This window comes from Bombus pascuorum, chromosome 5, assembly GCF_905332965.1.
Source record: "Bombus pascuorum chromosome 5, iyBomPasc1.1, whole genome shotgun sequence".
Lineage (NCBI taxonomy): Eukaryota > Metazoa > Arthropoda > Insecta > Hymenoptera > Apidae > Bombus > Bombus pascuorum.
Genome location: NC_083492.1, coordinates 5,487,362 through 5,505,945, shown reverse-complemented (window position 1 = coordinate 5,505,945; position 18,584 = coordinate 5,487,362). Strand labels below are relative to the sequence as shown.

Below are 18,584 nucleotides of genomic sequence, written 5' to 3'. Positions count from 1 at the left end.
TTATCTTAAGAGTAACTAAAATATTTTATCGGCCGAGCAAATTGATCGCCCGCGGTAGGCAAGGCAGAATACAATTTTTTCTTAGAAAAGAAAACAGTGAACTAAAAGTAAATACCGAAAAATATATTGTATGCATGTTTTAGGAAAAGTCAGAAATTATGAAGCGATATGATAACGTTTAAATATGATTAAATTTGTGTAGAAATTTGAAAATGGTCAAACCGGCACTCATAGGTTTAGCGTTAAAGGTTTCGAAACGATTTCGGAAATTATAGTTATAGTAATAGTTAATAATATATACTTATAGTAATAGTTATATTCTATGATAGGCATTTTCTTGTCTATATTTTATATACTAAAGACATATCTTTATGTAAGTTGTGTAAACTTTCAAGATTTGATAACAATTTCTTATCTCGTATAATTTGTGATGTATACGATGTTTATCATATATATAGATATTCTATGATTTCATATATGAGAGGGCAGTTATTTATATAGCGTGGAGCTACAACGGGAAACGTAGTAATAAACTCGGCATCTCTGCGTTTTCAGAAATTCAGAAATATCTACACTTTATAATGTTGATATTGTTGGTAGCATTTATTACTTTGCAATCTACAACTGTTCTAGGGCAGTCTGTTCCTAACAGTGAAGGTTCTACGGTAAACAACCGTCCAATAATTGGCAAGTATCGATCTATGTATATATGTACATACATATATATGTATATGTCAAAGTATCAATAATGCTAACTTTTCTTCTTTTTTAATGCTTTAGAAATCATATAAAAAATTTGTTTGCATATGGAAATTTAATTACATAAAAAACTGTATCGTAGATTGAGATATATAAATAATAATTAATATTCAAGTAATACATGATCCATAGATTGTGTTATATATAATACTCGATGGTCATTAGAGCGATTTCAAGTTTTTCCATCAAACTGTTGTAACATAATCTACAAGTGAAAGTTAGAATGTTATATGAAGCGTTTGTAGCAAAAATTCACGCGGTTTGCTAATTTTTTCTTTTTCGTGAATTAGTAAGAAAAATTGCAAATATTCTGTTTTTAAAATTAGTCTGATTCGTCTAGTAACATAAACAAAGCGCGAATTTTATTCAAATAATATTAGTTTATTGCGATTATATGAAAATATATTATTCAGCGCGTTGCTTAACTAAATTGTTTCTCTTATATTTTATTCAATCTTACGTTTAAAAGGTATTTTAGCACAAGAGAAGTTTTCAAACAATTTTCAAAGTTATATTGCTGCATCATATGTAAAATTTATTGAAGGAGCTGGTGCAAGAGTTGTTCCAATTTGGTAAATTTGTAAAGTTATAATAAATAATAGATTGAATTATCACTGTAATATACATGTAATTATACTAAAAAGATGCTCTTTTTTAGGATTGGAAAGAATGAGCGGTATTATAAAGATATTTTATCTAAAATAAATGGGTAAGATGAAAGACTGAAAAAATAGAAAAATATGTAAATTATTATATATATATATTATATCATTTCCTATAGAGTTCTATGGCCTGGTGGATCTGCGCCTTTCGCTAACAGCAATGGGGGGTATGCAGATGCAGGATATGAGATTTACAAGTAATAGAATTATATAAAAATAGTTTTATCACTCAAAATAATATAGGAGTATCTTTTGCTTAATCATGATATGAAAAATTTTCTTAATTGTTTTGAATTCATTTACAGAATTGCAAAAAGAATGAATGAAGATGGAGATTATTTTCCTATACTTGGAATATGTTTAGGATTTGAGTTGTTAACGTATGTTGTTGCTAATCGTGTTCCTCATAGGACATCCTGCAAAGCACTGAATCTACCACTGGAGTTGAATTTTACACCAGGTTCATCACTCAAATGTCTCCTTTTTAGCCAGTTTCTTGAAACAAAAATCTAATTTTCTTTGTATATTTTAGATTACAGAAGAAGTAGGATGTTTTCTAATATTTCAGATAATATTGTAAAAATATTGGAAACTAAGAAAGTGACATCAAACCAGCACCAATATTGTGTTACGGAACAGGTAAGGTATATTCATTTGTTTTACAATAATATATCTCCGAAAATCATGATACTTATTAACAGATTTGCAGGCTTTACAACGAGTTAATGTAAAAGATAAATTTCGAATACTATCTTTGAATTACGATTTAGACAATCTTGAATTCATTTCTTCGTTGGAACACATCGATTACCCTTTTTACGGCTTGCAGTTTCATCCAGAGAAAAATTTATACGAATGGAAAATCGGAAAAAAAATTCCACATGGACAAAATGCTGTTAAAATTGCACAATATTTTGCTAATTTTTTCGTTAACGAAGGTACATCTGTCTTTTCTGAAAATTTGTATATCTTATATCTGAAATCAATACAAACTAAAATTATTTTGTGTGCAGCGAGTAAGAATCATCATAGATTTAGAAACAGCACTGAAGAAACTCGTAAGTTAATTTATAACTACTCACCAACTTACACTGCAAGACTGAACAACTCTGTATTCATGCAATCTTACATATTTAATTTAACGGATACATCATGATTTGTTGATATTTGTTTAGTTAGTTCTCGATCTGACAATTTTATTCTATATTGTTACTACTTATTATTTTGTTCTATATTCAATATATATATATATATATATATATATATATATATATATAAAGGAATGCTAAATTTTTTAAAATAAATGTAAATTTATTGCAGACCGATTCTATTATCATTAAATCTTTAATTTATGCTGAAAATTTTATTCAAAATAGAATTAAAGCATGGGAAATCATTACATGTAAAACAGGACACATAGTGTTCACATTTAACATAACACCAGTGTATATTGTGTCACAACTGGGATACATAATATTACAATGGTGCATAATAAAGTTCTATACATATTTCCTTCTATCTAAAGTAAACCATATTTTGAATTCTTTCCTTCACCATCGTATTTCACTTCGAACCGAAGCGTTCTCATTTAAACGACTGTTATTGCCGAAAAAGATAAGATCACGTAGATAGAAATTTTATTAAAAATTATACACAAAACTGACTGGTTACGATTCTTATTAAGAAAGTAAAGTAGCATCTAGCATTTTACTGTTTTCTATTTGATATCTTTGTAAAGTCGCTTCGATTTAAAGGGAATTGGTTGGATCTGATACTTGCTTGCTATTTTTTAAAACAAGCATGAAACTAAATCTCTTAAAAGCATGAATCAACTCTTAATTTTATTCTTGTAACGTATAATATTATCAATAATAATAATAATAATATAATAATAAGATAATAATAATAATTCATATAAACATTATTTCTATTTATTCCTTGTTAGATTTTTTAGCAAATTACAAGGAGCGATGCCACGAATATATTGCGTAATATCGTCGGAAATATTATTTGTATCAAGTGAATCCGGTACGGCATCATAGTTTTCTTCCTTTTTCTATTTTCGTGTCGTGTACAATTTATATATACATAATATATATAAGCATCAGCAATATATATTATATATATATATTTGTCTTTCCTTTCTGATGTACCTTTGCGTGTTTCCTTCTTATTTCCATTTTTCTATATATCTCTTTTTCTTCTTCTACGCGAATATAATGTGAAAATTTTACGCTCCATATGTAACATATATTTTGTGTGTCACTCAAATAGTGAACCTGCTGCATTTATTAATTTTTCCCTTATTATTTTTTTCTTTCTTTTTTCTTTAAATAGTACGAGATATCTAAATGTTTGGATATACTTAGATATATTTATCGTAATATATTAATCTAGACTTCTACGGAGTGATAAACATTGTCGTACACTCCACGTGACGCATGCACGCGCATTAATAAATTTATCATCTTTCTCGTGTCTATATTCAATAGTTGTTATTATTATAATATTATACATAATTAAGGTAAACCTGGTACTGCAGCAATCGTTAACATGCAATTGTGAATTCTTTTTCTGCGTTTTACGTTTTACAAACTGATCATACATATTGGTATTTTGAATACTCTTTTAAATATGTGATATATATTTAGGTAACTTATAACACTAAACAATGTTGTCGCAGAACCAAGCTTACGATACTTTTATCTTTTACCCTTAATCGTAAATACGAAATACATGGCCTTACAAGATCGCTAGAGTTAATAATATTTTTTCTTTTCAAATTAGATGAAATGTAAATAGCGTTAATCGTTTAAAATTAATTTTAAAAATCAAAATAATTCAGTATCGTCCCTATATACTACAAATAAAAAAAGGTGTTGCTATCGTCTGTTCACTTTTTATCTTTTTTTTGCTTCCTTAGTTTTTTCATTATTTAAAATCTGGTGTAGTAACAGTTCATTTCGCTGCGGATAAACGCTTAAGTGAAATTGGCAAAACTATATTGCACTCCATTATAATAATTACGATTAAACAAAAAAAAAAAAAAAAAAAGTTAAAAGGAGAAGAAAACAATGACTACAACTAAAACGGACAACTAACGCGACGCTTTTAATTCGACATTCGGGTCCGTATTAATCCATTTGCATCATGGCCCTACTTGAGAGGACTGGTCCCTATCACCGCGCGCAGTCGGTCGTAGGTGCACTAAATGACATCCGAATTCTTCACGGAGTTTATCGAAAATTTACTGTTCAAACCGATTGGTAGACAATGTTACTTCGCAAACATCGCATCTTACATTCTTCATAACAGAAGAAAAAAGTAAAAATTATTTATTTAAAAAAAAATTATTTAGATTAAAATGGAAATAACAAAAAGCAGTCGCAGCGCGCGTAGTAATCCGCGCTTGGTGATAGAAAACGGTCGCAGTGCGCAGATTAATCCGCGCTTGGATGCAAATGGGTTAAAGAACATAAATCGTTTTTTTAAATATTTTTTTGAAATATAATTTCTCGCAAGTAAACTACACGCCAATTAAAATAAACTAATTATCTAAGTAAGTCGAAAATAATCCATTATTATAATATATAGTATTTTTCTCAGTCACGTTTATAGAATTTTTTTACGCAAATAATAAAATGTATATTTATTCTTACGATATTAGATTTTATATAGAATTCTTTTTTTATCTCTAAGCCAATTATATATAGAAAGCGAACTCGTTTTTTTCTAAAGAAAGAAACAGTAAAAAGAGAAAGTATAATTTTGTGGAACAAATCAATGAAATGTTCTCAATTCGTTTATTGTACGAGTAATAGCGATAATTAACGTAAAAAATTTTATGGCGCTGAACAACGTGACGGACGCAAATATAATTACTACATTTTATGATCATTTTGAATAATTATTTCTTTCTTCTTATTTTAGCTCAAACAGAGCAATTTGATAAAATTGTGACAAAAATGATAAAAACCGAATATAATTCGTATTACAAATACATATTGTACTCCAAGCAAACTACTCGATAAATTTTTTAAATTATGATTACACCATTATTTCAGAGGTATGTCGTACGTACCTAACATTATATCACGCTAAATTTTGTTCTTTTTAATTAGCAAATACATTAATTTCGTTACTCTTTTTTTTATACGAAATTATTGCATAAAACTAATACAGCGTCATATTGTTACCGCAATTACTTTCTAATCGTAATCGAATTAATAGCGAAGTTGTGTGCCCATCATCGAATCGCAGGGTTCGCGATTATTATCGATTTTATATTTTTAACGTAGAACTCCATAACACATATCAAATATTTTTCCCCTTAATAAACGATCTATTAAAAGTTATTATATAAAAAAGAAGAGAAGAAAAAGAAAAGAAGAAGAAAATAGACGGAAACAAAGTAATTCAAACTTTGGATAATACGCTGCTATCGATCATAGCAGCACGATTAATTGTTCAAAACTGATGAAGTTCATATTATAAACCCTTCTCATTTTTTCTATACGTAGCTACAGAGAGCATTACGACAAGGAAAGGTTCGAAATGTGAACAATAGGGCGCTGCAGTCACGACAATTCACAACGATGTTTCCATAACAACACTTTATCAATTAACTCACTTCTGTGCCTGTAGAAACTTCAAGTTTCAACAGTCTTTTTCTTCTTCCTCTTCCGAGAAAAGAGCAGACGAACAAGAAAAAAGAAGGAAAACAACTTAACGGCGCACTTTCATTGGTCAACAAACACAACATTCATCATGTATACACTCACTTTTCTTCTCCTTATGAAAAAATGCTTTTCTGTTTTTCCTTCACATGTTTGCTCTCTTCATTTGGTTTAGTAGGAGGTCAGTACACCCGGAGGAGTAGGCACAACTACGGTGTGTTGTGGAACTACGGGTGGTGCAGGGGGTGCCAAAGGATGGCCGACCAGAACTGCTGCCGCCGGAATGGGCAGAACACCGGATTGAGGAATTGCAGAGGGCGTGCTGACTTGTGTTGGCGGACCTTCCGCTGCGTGTTTTCTCAAGTGTCGCAGCATATTGCCCTTTTCAACGAAGGTTTTCCCACAATCTGGACAGCTATGTGGTCGCTCGTCCGAATGTGATCGTCTATGAGACACTAAATGTCCTTTGCACATAAAGTCTTTTGGACAAAGATCGCAACGGTATGGTCTCTCGGCGTTACTGCCTTTATTGTGCGAACGCATGTGGAAAAGTAGATTACCCTTTAAAGGGAAGCTTTTGCCACATTCTGTGCATACAAATGGACGTTCACCAGTATGACATCGCATATGATTTACGAGATGTTCCTGCAACAGAAAATTGAGGATATTTTCATTAGAATTTTTTATATTATCGGTAATTAAAAAATTTAATCAAAAAATCAATTGTTAAGCTGTGTCCTTACTAACAACAACAAAGGCATTTTTAGTCGATGTCTCTTAAAAAAATTGTTGATTGTTGCTCAATTGTTTCTTCATGTTTCTGACGAATTATAGTAACAAAAAGAATACTCATTGCCTATTTTCGTTCACAGCAGCAAAGATCAAACAAAAATAAGAGACATGACAAATACCCTTTCAGTGTGTACAGTTTGTCAACTGTTTTACAACGCATTTGCTAAGAACAGGTGTCAATTTGAAACCGAAACAAAATCCAAATGTTTCTATGATTATATGCTTTGACGTAGATAAAATAGGCAATAAAAGTTCATCATTGTTGCTTCAATGAGGATGCAGCTTAACAATCATACAAAAAATCCATTCTATGATTCTATTATATGTCCTTCATCTGAAATAAATATATTCATAACTTGAATCTACCTTTCTTGTAAATGGTTTCGAGCACACGTTGCAGCAGTGCGATGAATCTCCGGTATGCTGACGGAGATGATTATTTAGATGTTCTTTCCTGGTGAACGTTCTCTGACAAAATTCACACCTATGAGGTGATTCACCAGTATGGATTCGCACATGATTCGTCAAATGCTCCTTACGAGTAAATGACTTGGAGCAGAAGTGGCATCGGTGTGGCGATTCGCCTGTGTGTTGACGCACGTGATTTGTCAAATGTTCCTTCCTCGTGAAGGATTTGGTGCAATACTGGCACTTGTGCGGTGACTCACCCGTGTGTTGCCTGACATGGTTCACCAGATGATCCTTCCGCGTAAATGCTTTCGGACAGTACTGACAGCGGAAGGGCGTCTCTCCTGCGCAACATTAACCAACAATATCGCGACTTTTATTTCCCCAATCAATCATCATTAAATAGTCATTACACGATTTGACTTTAGTTTCGACAGATTTTCTTTGATGCAACGTACGGGGATATACATTAAAAATACATATTGCTATTCTACATACCACGGTGATCAAGTCTTAAATCTCTTGCGTTTATTTTGTTGTTATTCTGTATCTTTCTATAACTTCTTAATAAAATATTTATCTGTATTTTAATATCGTATTTTTTTTTCTTATATTTAATTCGTAGAATATGTTGATATCATTTAGAGGAAAGAGTTTAGGACGGACACTGTATGTAAATGATTGATTTACTGGATATACTGTTTTCATATCGAGATTTAAATGTTTGTGAGAGCTTCACTCAGTTTTTGCATTACGTTTTGATAATATTTATATTATCAATGCTAGTCATTTTTACATCTATCAAAACAATTTTTGATCTTGCCATTTCCTTACGTTACATCGATGGAAAGTCAGATCCGAACAATGATAAATATTCAATGAAGATGTAATATTCTCGAATATTGAAAAATACATTCTTCGCTATATACATATATATGAATGTATTTTTCAATATTATATATATATATATCATTACCATCAAAAGAAACAATAGAAAGAAAAGGAAAGAAAAGTAAAAATCACTATTCTATAACTATGAATCTTCTCTACATTAAACGAAATCTCATTAATGAATTTTGTTATGAAATGAAATGAAATGAAACGAAATGAAACGAAATGAAATGAAAATGAGAATGGAATTATGTACATATCTCGAACAAAAAAGGGGAGCGATAATAAGTCGAATAAGAAAACGTTTCTACAATGCAGATGCATTATGAGAACGTTTCATTTAGCGAGAAGGCTCTGAAATAGTTAATAAGAAGCATATATGAGAGCGGTGTATTAGGCAGAACAGTAAATGTCTCTATAGGATCTGACGATGAAATGGGGTAATTGTGATCAGTTAAACTAATTGCTAGTTGGATATAATGTGAACTGTTATGCACGAATGGCGAATGCATTATCTCTCAGTATATTATCATAAACAGTATACTATTAATTTAAAAAAGAGCAAAAACAAAAGGCTGAACAAAAGGCAACAAAAAGAAAAAGAAATAAAAACAAAATTAAAAAAGAAGTGAAGATATGTACACCTATACATTTATCTTTTTCCACATGCAAGTATGCAAATCATAGTTAAACATCGGGTAGAAGCAAAACCGAATGATGTGCGTGTACGCGTGTTTGGAAATAATATGCACTTAAATGATCATTTTTTATGTGAGTGATGAAACGATGGATCGATTCAGATTTGGACAAAGATGTGAACGATTTCTTGGTGTATGTAATGCGTGTTACATAATACGTTACATGAATGTGGTAACTCAGTGATATAGTAAGTACCTAGATTCGTGTTTCTTAACTAAATATGATTTCTCTATTCACATATAAAACTACTACTCTTAGAGACAAATATCACAATTGGTTGTTTGTGAAGTGGATATCTGCCAACCGCTCTCACCTGTGTGTTGGCGGATGTGGTTAACAAGGTGTTCCTTTCTGGTGAACGATTTGGAGCAGAAGCCGCATCGGTGTGGAGACTCACCCGTGTGCTGGCGAACGTGGTTCAAAAGATGCTCCTTTCGCGTGAATGTCTTCGAGCAGAAATCACAGCGGTGCGGCGTCTCACCCGTGTGCCACATTATGTGGTTCGTGAAGTGCTCCTTTCTTGTAAACGACTTACCTGTATTCGCAGCGGTAAACAACCAAAAAAAGAAAAAACAAAAGACCAATGCTTTGATTATACTGTAGTATCAATCGGATCTGTAATTAAACTGCCATTGACATGTCATGTATAACGCATTATGGGACGATTCCAAGATGATGATTAAATTGGGTTATAATGAGATGCTGATTTGGACCATTAAAATGTTTTGGATAATTTATTTTATTTGATTTCTCATGGTAAAGAACCAAAGTAACAGCTTAATTTTTTCATATATTTCATACATGAGAGATTTTTGCTTAAAGACTCAAAGTAAAAATTAATTTGTGAAACATCTATCATCAAAGAGATGATGATAAACTGTAATAGTATCATATTTTTTAAAATTTCCCATTAAAGATATTTATTTCTTATGCATTTCAATACACGCGTATTAATCTTACCAATTTGCGGAATAAACCAGGCGTTGCACAATACCAATAACAAATTTCAATGCAGTTTCTTCCAAAATACAATTTGCTCAACTAAATCTCTTGTTTTGATACGAAGAGAAGTATTTAAATTTTTTGGTAACAAAATATATTCGTGTGAATATTGAAGTAACACGAACTATAAAGGTAATACCCACAATATTTATAAATACCTTCGTAGCAGTCGTGTAAATGGAATTTTTGTAATAGAATAAAAAAATATCGTCCTTGTAGGATATAGATGTAACATTAAATTTTATGCCCTTATTCATAATTAATATTATTCTACAAAATAGTTAAGTACACGTGGGGCACTGCAAAATTACTATTCCCACATATCAAAAACGAATTTTTATTCTACTTTTTAAATAAAAATGATTAATTATTAAATAAGAAATTTTTATTTTTTAAGAAATTGTTAATGATATCCAAATCATTATAATCTAAATGCAAAACGTAATTATGGACAGTAACAGTCTGGACTAATTTATAAAAATGTATTAAAAAAGTAAAATATACGTGTAAATAAAGTAAAGAATAAGCATGAACTTCAAATTTTTAAAAGCCACATCTTAATATTTGGATTTGTATATACTTTAAAAATAGAAATTAATTTTGTTTAAATTACTAATTATTAAAATAAATCAATTGGATTAAATTAAAATGAATAAAATTAAAATAAATAAAATTGAAATTAAATAGATAAACGCATTATATTCGAATATTGCGACCTATTGAGAAGAACTAAGAAACGTGCTCGCAATATATATACCAACCGCATAGATATACGAAATAAGTCGTGACATCGAAGAATGTGGTAAAGTGTAGATGCATGAAACAACGGTAAGTGACCCGTCACTGAGAGCAATGTTACAAAAAAAAAAAAAAGAAAAAAAAGAAAAAAAAAGAAAAAAAAGAAAAAAAAAGAAAAAAAAATAATATACGATGCAACAGGAGATAGCTAGACACAATGCGCGATCAATTCTCACGAATTTTATTTCGTATCTTCTAATCTTCAAATATTTTTTTATTGTATTTAATATATTTATAAAAAACATTCATACTAAATTTTTTAAATTGAAGTAATATTATTAATTTACTTAGTTTTGAAAACACCGAATAAAATATATTTTTAAAAATCTGCTACATTATATGAAATCTAATGTTGTTTTATATCTTTTTCTAAATGTATAAATATGTGAAAGCAATCTAAAATATTGTATTAAAATGAAAGGTGTTAAATAATTTTTCATAAAACATATTGTATGATTCCTTCTGAATAAGAAATATATAAATGAATGGTTAAATGAATAATTAAATTAATGCTAATATTAAGAAGGATACATATAAGTTCTGAAAACTATTTGTGTAGTATGTAAGTTTCCTATTTTCCTAATTCTAATTCAAAGATATATAATTAATTTTAAAAATAACTAATACTAAATAAAAACCATAAGAAATATATGTCAGATGTAAAATATTTTATTGTCAACCAATGTATGACAGTTAAAATATAACTTACCTTCAAAATATCTCAAATACTATAAAAAAGATGTAGATTGCGTAAACTCTATCAATTATAACATGTTACATAAAATGTTTTTTGCAGTACAAGCATTACTTCTATTCCAATTACAACACAAGTGATCTTTTATCACTGATATATTAATTTTTTAAATATTCTGGAATCGTCCCATTTATATTATATTTCAATTACATATATCACATAAAAATAATACTAAATAATTAAACATTATTATTTTATCTGTATAGATTACTTTCTTTAGTGACTAATTAAAAAAATATTAAACTTCTATAATTAAAAATGTATTTATTATTCGTTATTTATTATCATTATTAGCATAACAAATACATTAAGTTTAAATTAGTGAGAGTTAAAGAAAGTGATCTTGAAATGGAAAAAATGGCTCACTTTAGATATTATCTTAATGATTTTATATAACGAGTACTCGCATACTTTATGCGTGTAATACTTTACGCCACAGGAATTATTGAAAAAATAGAGTACTTACCGCATATTTCACAGCGAAACGGTGTATCATTGGTATGTGAACGCATATGATTTGCGAGATGTTCTTTACGTGTATATTTCTTGCCACAAGCTTGACAATGATGAGGAGTTTCTCCCGTGTGCCACATAACATGGTTCATAAAATGTTCTTTGCGGGTAAAGCTCTTTTTACAAATATCACATCGATGAGGTGTTTCACCCGTATGTTTGCGAACATGATTTACCATATGTTCCTTCCTAGTAAACGTCTTTGAACAGTACTGGCACCTAAAATATAAAATAATAGAATTATTTTTAATTGTGATTTTACTTAAACATAAATATTTTAAAATTTTATATATATTTGAGACAATAATTATAAAGATAATACTAATATTATTAAAATTCTAAAAACAAAATATAATTACTCATTAATTACAAATTAGAAATGTTAATATATCTTCTACAGTAATCTTTATCAATTTTTGAAATTTTATTGAAATAGCATAAGTGAATTTACCTGTAAGGTGTTTCCCCAGTATGACAACGCGTATGATTATCCAAATGTTCTTTTCTTGCAAAACTTTTTCCACATACCGTACAATTATACGGTTTATCGGTAGCGTGTCGCTTCATATGACGTTCCAAAGAGGGTGCATTTGCAAATACATGAAAACAAACTGTACAAGTAAACATGGATCCACCTAGGTGACATTTCCCATGCCGTGTCAAATCATTTGCATTTAAGAAGGCCTTGCCACACACCTACAAACAAGAAATTCATATATATTTAATAAAAATTAAATATAAGATAAAATATGAAAACACGTGTTATATACCTGACAAGTAAAAGGTTTCCTTTCCGTATGATATCTACGATGAACGATAAGCTGATAACGAAATTGGAAAATTTTTCCACATATTTCACACGCATGACTCCCAACTGATACAGGCGAAGCGCTTGGTCCTGGTGTAGCTTCGCCATCGCTTGATTTAATATCAAACTTATTTAATTGAACTTGTTGTACAATTGGAGTTCCATTTTGTATAGTGGTAACTGTTTGAGTAGGAACTGTACTTCCAACTAAGGTTGTACCAGCTGCTATTTCACTTTGTAGTTTTCCAAATACTTCATGATATGCTAAAAGCTGATTAATGTCCTCAACATTTACCTGCAGAATGTAATACAAATTTTATAATTATACGTTAAAAATTATTGTTTTATATATATTCACTTTTATTATGTGTTATATTAGCTCTCACCTTGTACATATTTTGCACCATTTCAACACCAAGTGTTTTTGCTAAATCTTGCTCATTCCCAGCGCTAATTTTCACGACTGATCCATCAGCTGTTCTTACATCCATCATATGACCTCCTGGTTTTAAATCTGGCACTTGGAATCTATACAAAAATTATAATACCGTTTGTCGAAGTACAAAAATTATCGAACGTAATAGATATATAAACTGTGTGAACGTACTGCGTCATATTTAGTTGACGCAATTCTTTCTCTTTTTCAGGCTTTTCTGCATTATTTTGACTTCCGCCTTCACTCGAAGAATTTCCGCTTATGTTTACACCAATTTGTTGCTGCTGTTGCTGCTGCTGCTGCATAAGACTTTGTTGTAAATCTTGAGATGTTTGTAATTGGAGGTCACATTGAACTTGACAGTGAACTTGATTGTCACTGCAACGTTCAGTTGTGCAACTTCCACTTTCATCTTTCACCTTGTTATCATCTCTCTGTGCGTTTTGATTATGTGCAGTTGGTCCACTGTTCTGAGCGTTTTGATGATTTTGCATCTGGTGGTGAGATTGTTGTTGTTGTTGCTGCTGTTGTTGTTGGGGCTGCTGCTGTTGCTGCTGATGCAGCTGTTGTTGTTGTGCTGCCTGCATTTGTTGCATTTGTGCATGTGCTGCTTGTAAATGACTGACGCTGGCAGGTATATGTGCCCCGTCTAAATTAAGGCCTGGTAGAGAAACTGGTATCTGCTAAATAAAATATAAAAAAAAAATATTACTACATTCTTTTTCAGTGTAACTAAATTATAGTTCTAACAATTAGATAATTGAAAGTATCATCAAATTAATAATAACATATTTTATACTCTTTGATTTTTTAGCATATTGCAAACTAGAAAAAAAGATAACAGTTAAAAACACAGTATCAGTTATTTATATACAGTGTATTATATTTATCCGGGAATGTCTAAATATCTGAAAAACTATAGATGATACAGAAAAATGTTTGGAACAAATATTGTACAATGGCAAAGGAAACATATCATACTGATATTTATTTTATCTTGCAATAGCCTTAGAGAAACCTTATAAAGGTCATGTTCATAATTTAATGTCTTAAATAGTAACATCTTTTTTATTCCATATTGTTGTATCCATTATAGAAAAATTTTCAAAATACTGTTTACTTGTACTTTTCGCATAAATTACATAATATCGGGATATTAAATTTCAAATTTGATATGCCGCCGGCATTGGCGTTATCCAATGTACACCACGGGGAGGTTGCTCGGTCGGACTTCGTACATCATGGTGGCTTTAAAAAGAGCCGATTGTGTGTCTGTAATTTTCTCCCTACTTGTTTACCATTGAAAAGGTTACAACTTTTCATCCTTCTTAACACGTTCGTCGCCCAGCGTGATTCGGCTAAGTCCCCGGGGGGCCCAAATCCGACCGTCGGTACGCAGAACGTAAATAGAGCGACAAGCAGGAATTCATTGTTTATTGCCTTCGATTCATTGTAAAGAAAAGATGATTTAGTTCTGAAATGGAGAAAGCGATAAGCTTTCCAGTTAGAGTATTCCGAGGGATCTCATGGTAGATATCTCACATCTTTCATTTAGTCGAGAAGCATACTTGTGAGACGTACATCAGTGATTTTTTCATCCTCAAAATGTTCAGTAAACATCGTGAAAATATATTTGAAAGTGAGAAGAGTAGTGATGACGGAGTCCGCGACTATTGTTCGAAGTGCCGAAAATCACCCCAAATGTGTTTGGAATGTTTTAACAAATACTATGCGATATAGAATAATGTAATATATTATCCAGAAAATAAATTAATAAAGAGTATAGTATAATGTGTTTTTAATATTTTTATGTTGTATATCCTATATTTAATTAACTCGAACAAGAAGAGCGTCACCTATACTTTGGTGACGGGGCCCCACGGAAGTATACCCGTAACATAGATATGGGTGACATGGCGACGAACGTGTTAAGAATTAATACCTCGATGGTGGTCTGTGCGAAACATATAAGTAAGTAGCGTTTCAAGAACTTATCGATGTTAATTATAAGAATATAGGATAAAAAAATGTAATATCCATTTAAAAATATAAATGTGGCATTTATAGGTCTTTTCGAAATTATTGCAAGATAAAATAAATATCGGTACAACATTTGTTTCAAACATTTTTCCGTATCATCCACAGTTTTCGAGACATGCACATTTTCAAATAAATGAGATACACTCTATATGTATATTATACATATATAATTACAATTAACATACAATTATACATAATAAACAAAAAAATGGGAACAAAAAAAACTGTGATAGAAGCAATACTTCAAATTATAAATGTGAAACTGCAAGCATTCCATGTGTATGTATTACAAGACATAACTTTGTTATCTACTCACACTTATATGAGATTACATACAATACAGTATATTACCACAATTCCTGCAAACGCAGATACTAAACCTGGATCATTTATAAGCTACACTCAATAACTAATCATCGCATACCTCTAAGTAAACAAACCTGTGAATTTGGTTGTAAAGAACTATGATGACTGCTACTGCTAACTGAAGGTTGGTGATGATGGTGTGTAGGTGTTGACTGATGATGCGAACTGGAAGTCAACGCCATTTCTTGGTTCAATGAAGAGGCTGGCTCTTTGGAAGATGCCTCTCCACCTCCACTACTCCTATGTGAGGAGTTGTGGTGGGAATGATGATAGACTGAGACCTGAGGTAGCGGTCCAGGAAAGAGATTGGTGAGGACCCAATATTTAGCTACCGAGGAGGCTAACGCTACGGCTGTACCTACACGCAGGTCCGCGGATGAATGCGGGGTACTCCCTACATTGCCAAGACTGGTTGTTGTAGCCAAACCACCTGGGTATGAAGGACGACCACTTTGACCCGCGTTTACATCCTACCGATATACATTCAAACATTTGTACAACATTGATAGAGCATGCAGCAGCATGCATCAGGCTCAAATCCAATCAACAAATGCGCTAATTTTCAAATTCTTTTTTTCTAGCATTACAAAAGCTATAAATTAATTTGTAATACATTCGTGCAATCATCGCCAGGATTTTATTGATATTTATATACAAAGTTCATATTTTAGCAAAAATTAAAGTATAGCTATACCAAAATCTAAAATTATACAAAATATATACTTTACAGTTAAAAGCTTATACATTTATATCCAATATTACAGTGTAATGAGAATTACACTATAATGAAAATTATAAATACTCTATACTATATACACACATTTGGAAAAATTTACTTCTTTTAACATACAGAATATGCTTTATAAATACCTATATTGCAAAAAGACCAAGCTCATAAATACAAAATATTCAAGCAAAAGCTACTTTATTTAAATTTACTACAAGCAGCAAAACTTAAAAAAGGGAGAAGTATGAAGTTTTATACAAAATTTCATCATGAACAAAAAATTTTATTTCCTACTGCCAAACATAAATTTTATGTAAAACTGCACAAAAGAATAAGCAGGTATAACAGAGTTCTAAAAAAAAATTAATGCACTGAAATAGTAGTAAGTATCTGTAGAAGAATTTATAAAGGAAATACATATATATATTTCAATGAACAGGGATTTCTCAATTTATTACACAATATTTCCAAACTGTAGTATTTAATATATCAGTTGCGCATTTGTGGTTTGGTAAATAGCCCATATCAGTTAAAAATGGTCTTACCTCTTGTTGTGCCTGCGTAGTCGCTGGCAATGCATGCTGCTCACTGTTCATCTTTATTCACTGAAGGATACTAATTAAACGTTTTTGATATATTTCATTTCTCATCCTGCAAAATAATTTAATTAAAATTATTTCTTGCCTAAATTCCTAATATTCTACAAAATCTGATAACATATATTTATTACTTGTAGAGTGAATAAAATTAATGAAATCAGTATTATTATGAAAACGATATGATACATAATTAGTAAAGTAGCTATATTGCCCTTTGCACCATTGGAACTGACTAGTAAAATAAACCTTGTGATTTAACCTCGAAATCAATTGGTTTAATATCAATAAGAGAAATAACTCTTTCTAAATACAATGAACTCGAGACAGCATTGGGCGGATACTTATTATTATATAATGCTCCTATGGATAGGTTAATATCGTGAAAAAAGTATTGACACGTTACAAAAAGAAGAAAAGTAGTTAATTTAACCTCACAGATATTTAAGAGTTCTTTGTCGAGTGAGCGGGAAAGGGTGAGTCATCCAATACCATCTTTTGAAGGCGACAAAGGCTGATAGAGTGAAATGGTATAATGTTAGGCGTAAGTACAAACGGCTCGAATGAGTACGCAGATATATTTCCACATTTGCCAGGACTCGCCGCAGATTCCCTCGCAGTTAACAGAGGGTTCACGGGCACCATCTTCTGGTGTCTCAGGCATATGACGCGTCAATTATCGTGACTCGTAGAACGAGGACAAGAGGCTACAAGATGGAGGTTCCACGGGATACGGGGGCAAGGGGATTTCTAGAAACTGTTGAAGAGGGCCGAAGCGATAATCAAGAGTGCTCGGAGGGTGGACTCACGTGGTGTACGGTGCCGTCGGCGGTTCTGGCATCTCGCTTGGTCGGCCCTAGGCCGTCTCGTATGCAGGGAGACGCGCGTCCCGACGCAGGGGGGGACGCCTTTCGCCGCCTCTCGACGTCTCACCTCGCCACGGGTACCCACAAGCAAATCCCTGATAATGGCCACGCGCCCTCGCCCTCCACCTCCACAATATATTCCAAGGGAAGTCTGCGAAATTCAGGAAACGAGCTTGCCAATTTTGATCCAGATAGACAGCAACCTGCGCAACAATTTCACGAAAACGCTGGCAAGGGCATACGTGCTCGCGGTTAACAGAAAATACGACGACTGTCATGGCGTCCCTCGCCCACCCCGCAGGAACTTACGCGTTTGGTGCATCATTTAGTCGATTAGTTTTTCATCGATTTCTATAAAAAAATCACCCAATAAATAAACTTGCCATAACGAAAAACAAATTTCCAACGAAATTTTCTGGAAATAAACCGCTTAATTGTTAATATGGCAAAATGAAATTTGTCAAGTGCTCTTTGTTAGTTCATTCAGTATGCGCGCGCAGCATCCGGGTGCGCGCGCCGTTTTATTACTTCCTGTGTTACAACCCGCCAAATTAAAAACACCAAAATCTAAAATGTGTGAATAATTTTATTTAATAATTTTTATTTATCTAGATTTCTGATCGAAGTATTACGTTTTCTTAGAGGTCAATTAACAATAAAAGCAGATTAATTTCTGTAAAAAAACAATTGATACAAACAATTGAATTTGTATAAATTATATAATTTTATCGCACAAAAAGAATTGTAAAAATGATAATATTTTAAACACAGCAACATTTTATTGTAATGTT

General features: G+C 31.6%; 2 protein-coding genes and 2 long non-coding RNA genes across 11 annotated transcripts; 3 read left to right on the top strand and 1 right to left on the bottom strand.

Moving 5' to 3' along the window:
• Positions 1-505: 505 nt before the first annotated feature.
• On the top strand, positions 506-2,939 carry LOC132906783 (gamma-glutamyl hydrolase-like). The gene is made up of 8 exons (XM_060959306.1): positions 506-687; positions 1,229-1,331; positions 1,418-1,468; positions 1,541-1,618; positions 1,727-1,881; positions 1,954-2,060; positions 2,131-2,359; positions 2,435-2,939. The coding sequence occupies exons 1-8, from the start codon at positions 582-584 to the stop codon at positions 2,575-2,577; spliced, it is 972 nt and encodes a 323-aa protein (XP_060815289.1). The 5' UTR covers positions 506-581; the 3' UTR covers positions 2,578-2,939.
• Positions 2,940-5,719: 2,780 nt separating this feature from the next.
• LOC132906778 (zinc finger protein 271-like) lies at positions 5,720-18,191 on the bottom strand. Of its 8 annotated transcripts, XM_060959292.1 has the most exons (12): positions 17,737-18,190; positions 16,877-16,982; positions 15,967-16,074; positions 15,679-15,885; positions 13,370-13,881; positions 13,149-13,290; positions 12,725-13,057; positions 12,406-12,650; positions 11,908-12,173; positions 9,201-9,422; positions 7,256-7,641; positions 5,720-6,742 (listed from the first exon to the last, which is right to left on the bottom strand). In XM_060959292.1, exons 2-12 carry the CDS (start codon positions 16,925-16,927, stop codon positions 6,269-6,271), a joined length of 2,946 nt encoding a protein of 981 aa, XP_060815275.1. In that variant the 5' UTR covers positions 16,928-16,982; positions 17,737-18,190; the 3' UTR covers positions 5,720-6,268. The 8 variants fall into 8 exon arrangements, with proteins under 8 accessions (XP_060815275.1, XP_060815270.1, XP_060815274.1 ...); XM_060959287.1 differs by having other exon boundaries at positions 15,679-16,074; positions 17,737-18,191; XM_060959291.1 differs by having other exon boundaries at positions 13,370-13,878; positions 15,679-16,074; positions 17,737-18,191.
• LOC132906791 (uncharacterized) lies at positions 8,807-9,313 on the top strand. Its single transcript, XR_009658038.1, has 2 exons — positions 8,807-9,074; positions 9,146-9,313. It is a non-coding gene; the product is annotated as an uncharacterized LOC132906791 (long non-coding RNA).
• Positions 17,381-18,192, top strand: LOC132906794 (uncharacterized). Its single transcript, XR_009658041.1, has 2 exons — positions 17,381-17,457; positions 17,524-18,192. It is a non-coding gene; the product is annotated as an uncharacterized LOC132906794 (long non-coding RNA).
• The last annotated feature ends 392 nt before the right edge of the window (positions 18,193-18,584 follow it).

What these genes read in the sequence shown, in the direction of transcription:
- LOC132906783 (XM_060959306.1), top strand. Translation starts at nt 582, where the DNA reads ATGTTGATATTGTTGGTAGCATTTATTACTTTGCAATCTACAACTGTT. An exon ending in ATTTTATCTAAAATAAATGG is followed by an intron (nt 1,469 to 1,540) that starts GTAAGATGAAAG and finishes CATTTCCTATAG; the next exon opens with AGTTCTATGGCCTGGTGGAT. An exon ending in TAATTTTTTCGTTAACGAAG is followed by an intron (nt 2,360 to 2,434) that starts GTACATCTGTCT and finishes TTTTGTGTGCAG; the next exon opens with CGAGTAAGAATCATCATAGA.
- LOC132906778 (XM_060959287.1), bottom strand. Translation starts at nt 16,927, where the DNA reads ATGAACAGTGAGCAGCATGCATTGCCAGCGACTACGCAGGCACAACAA. An exon ending in CTACGCAGGCACAACAAGAG is followed by an intron (nt 16,075 to 16,876) that starts GTAAGACCATTT and finishes GTATATCGGTAG; the next exon opens with GATGTAAACGCGGGTCAAAG. An exon ending in GTTTCGCTGTGAAATATGCG is followed by an intron (nt 9,423 to 11,907) that starts GTAAGTACTCTA and finishes CTGCGAATACAG; the next exon opens with GTAAGTCGTTTACAAGAAAG.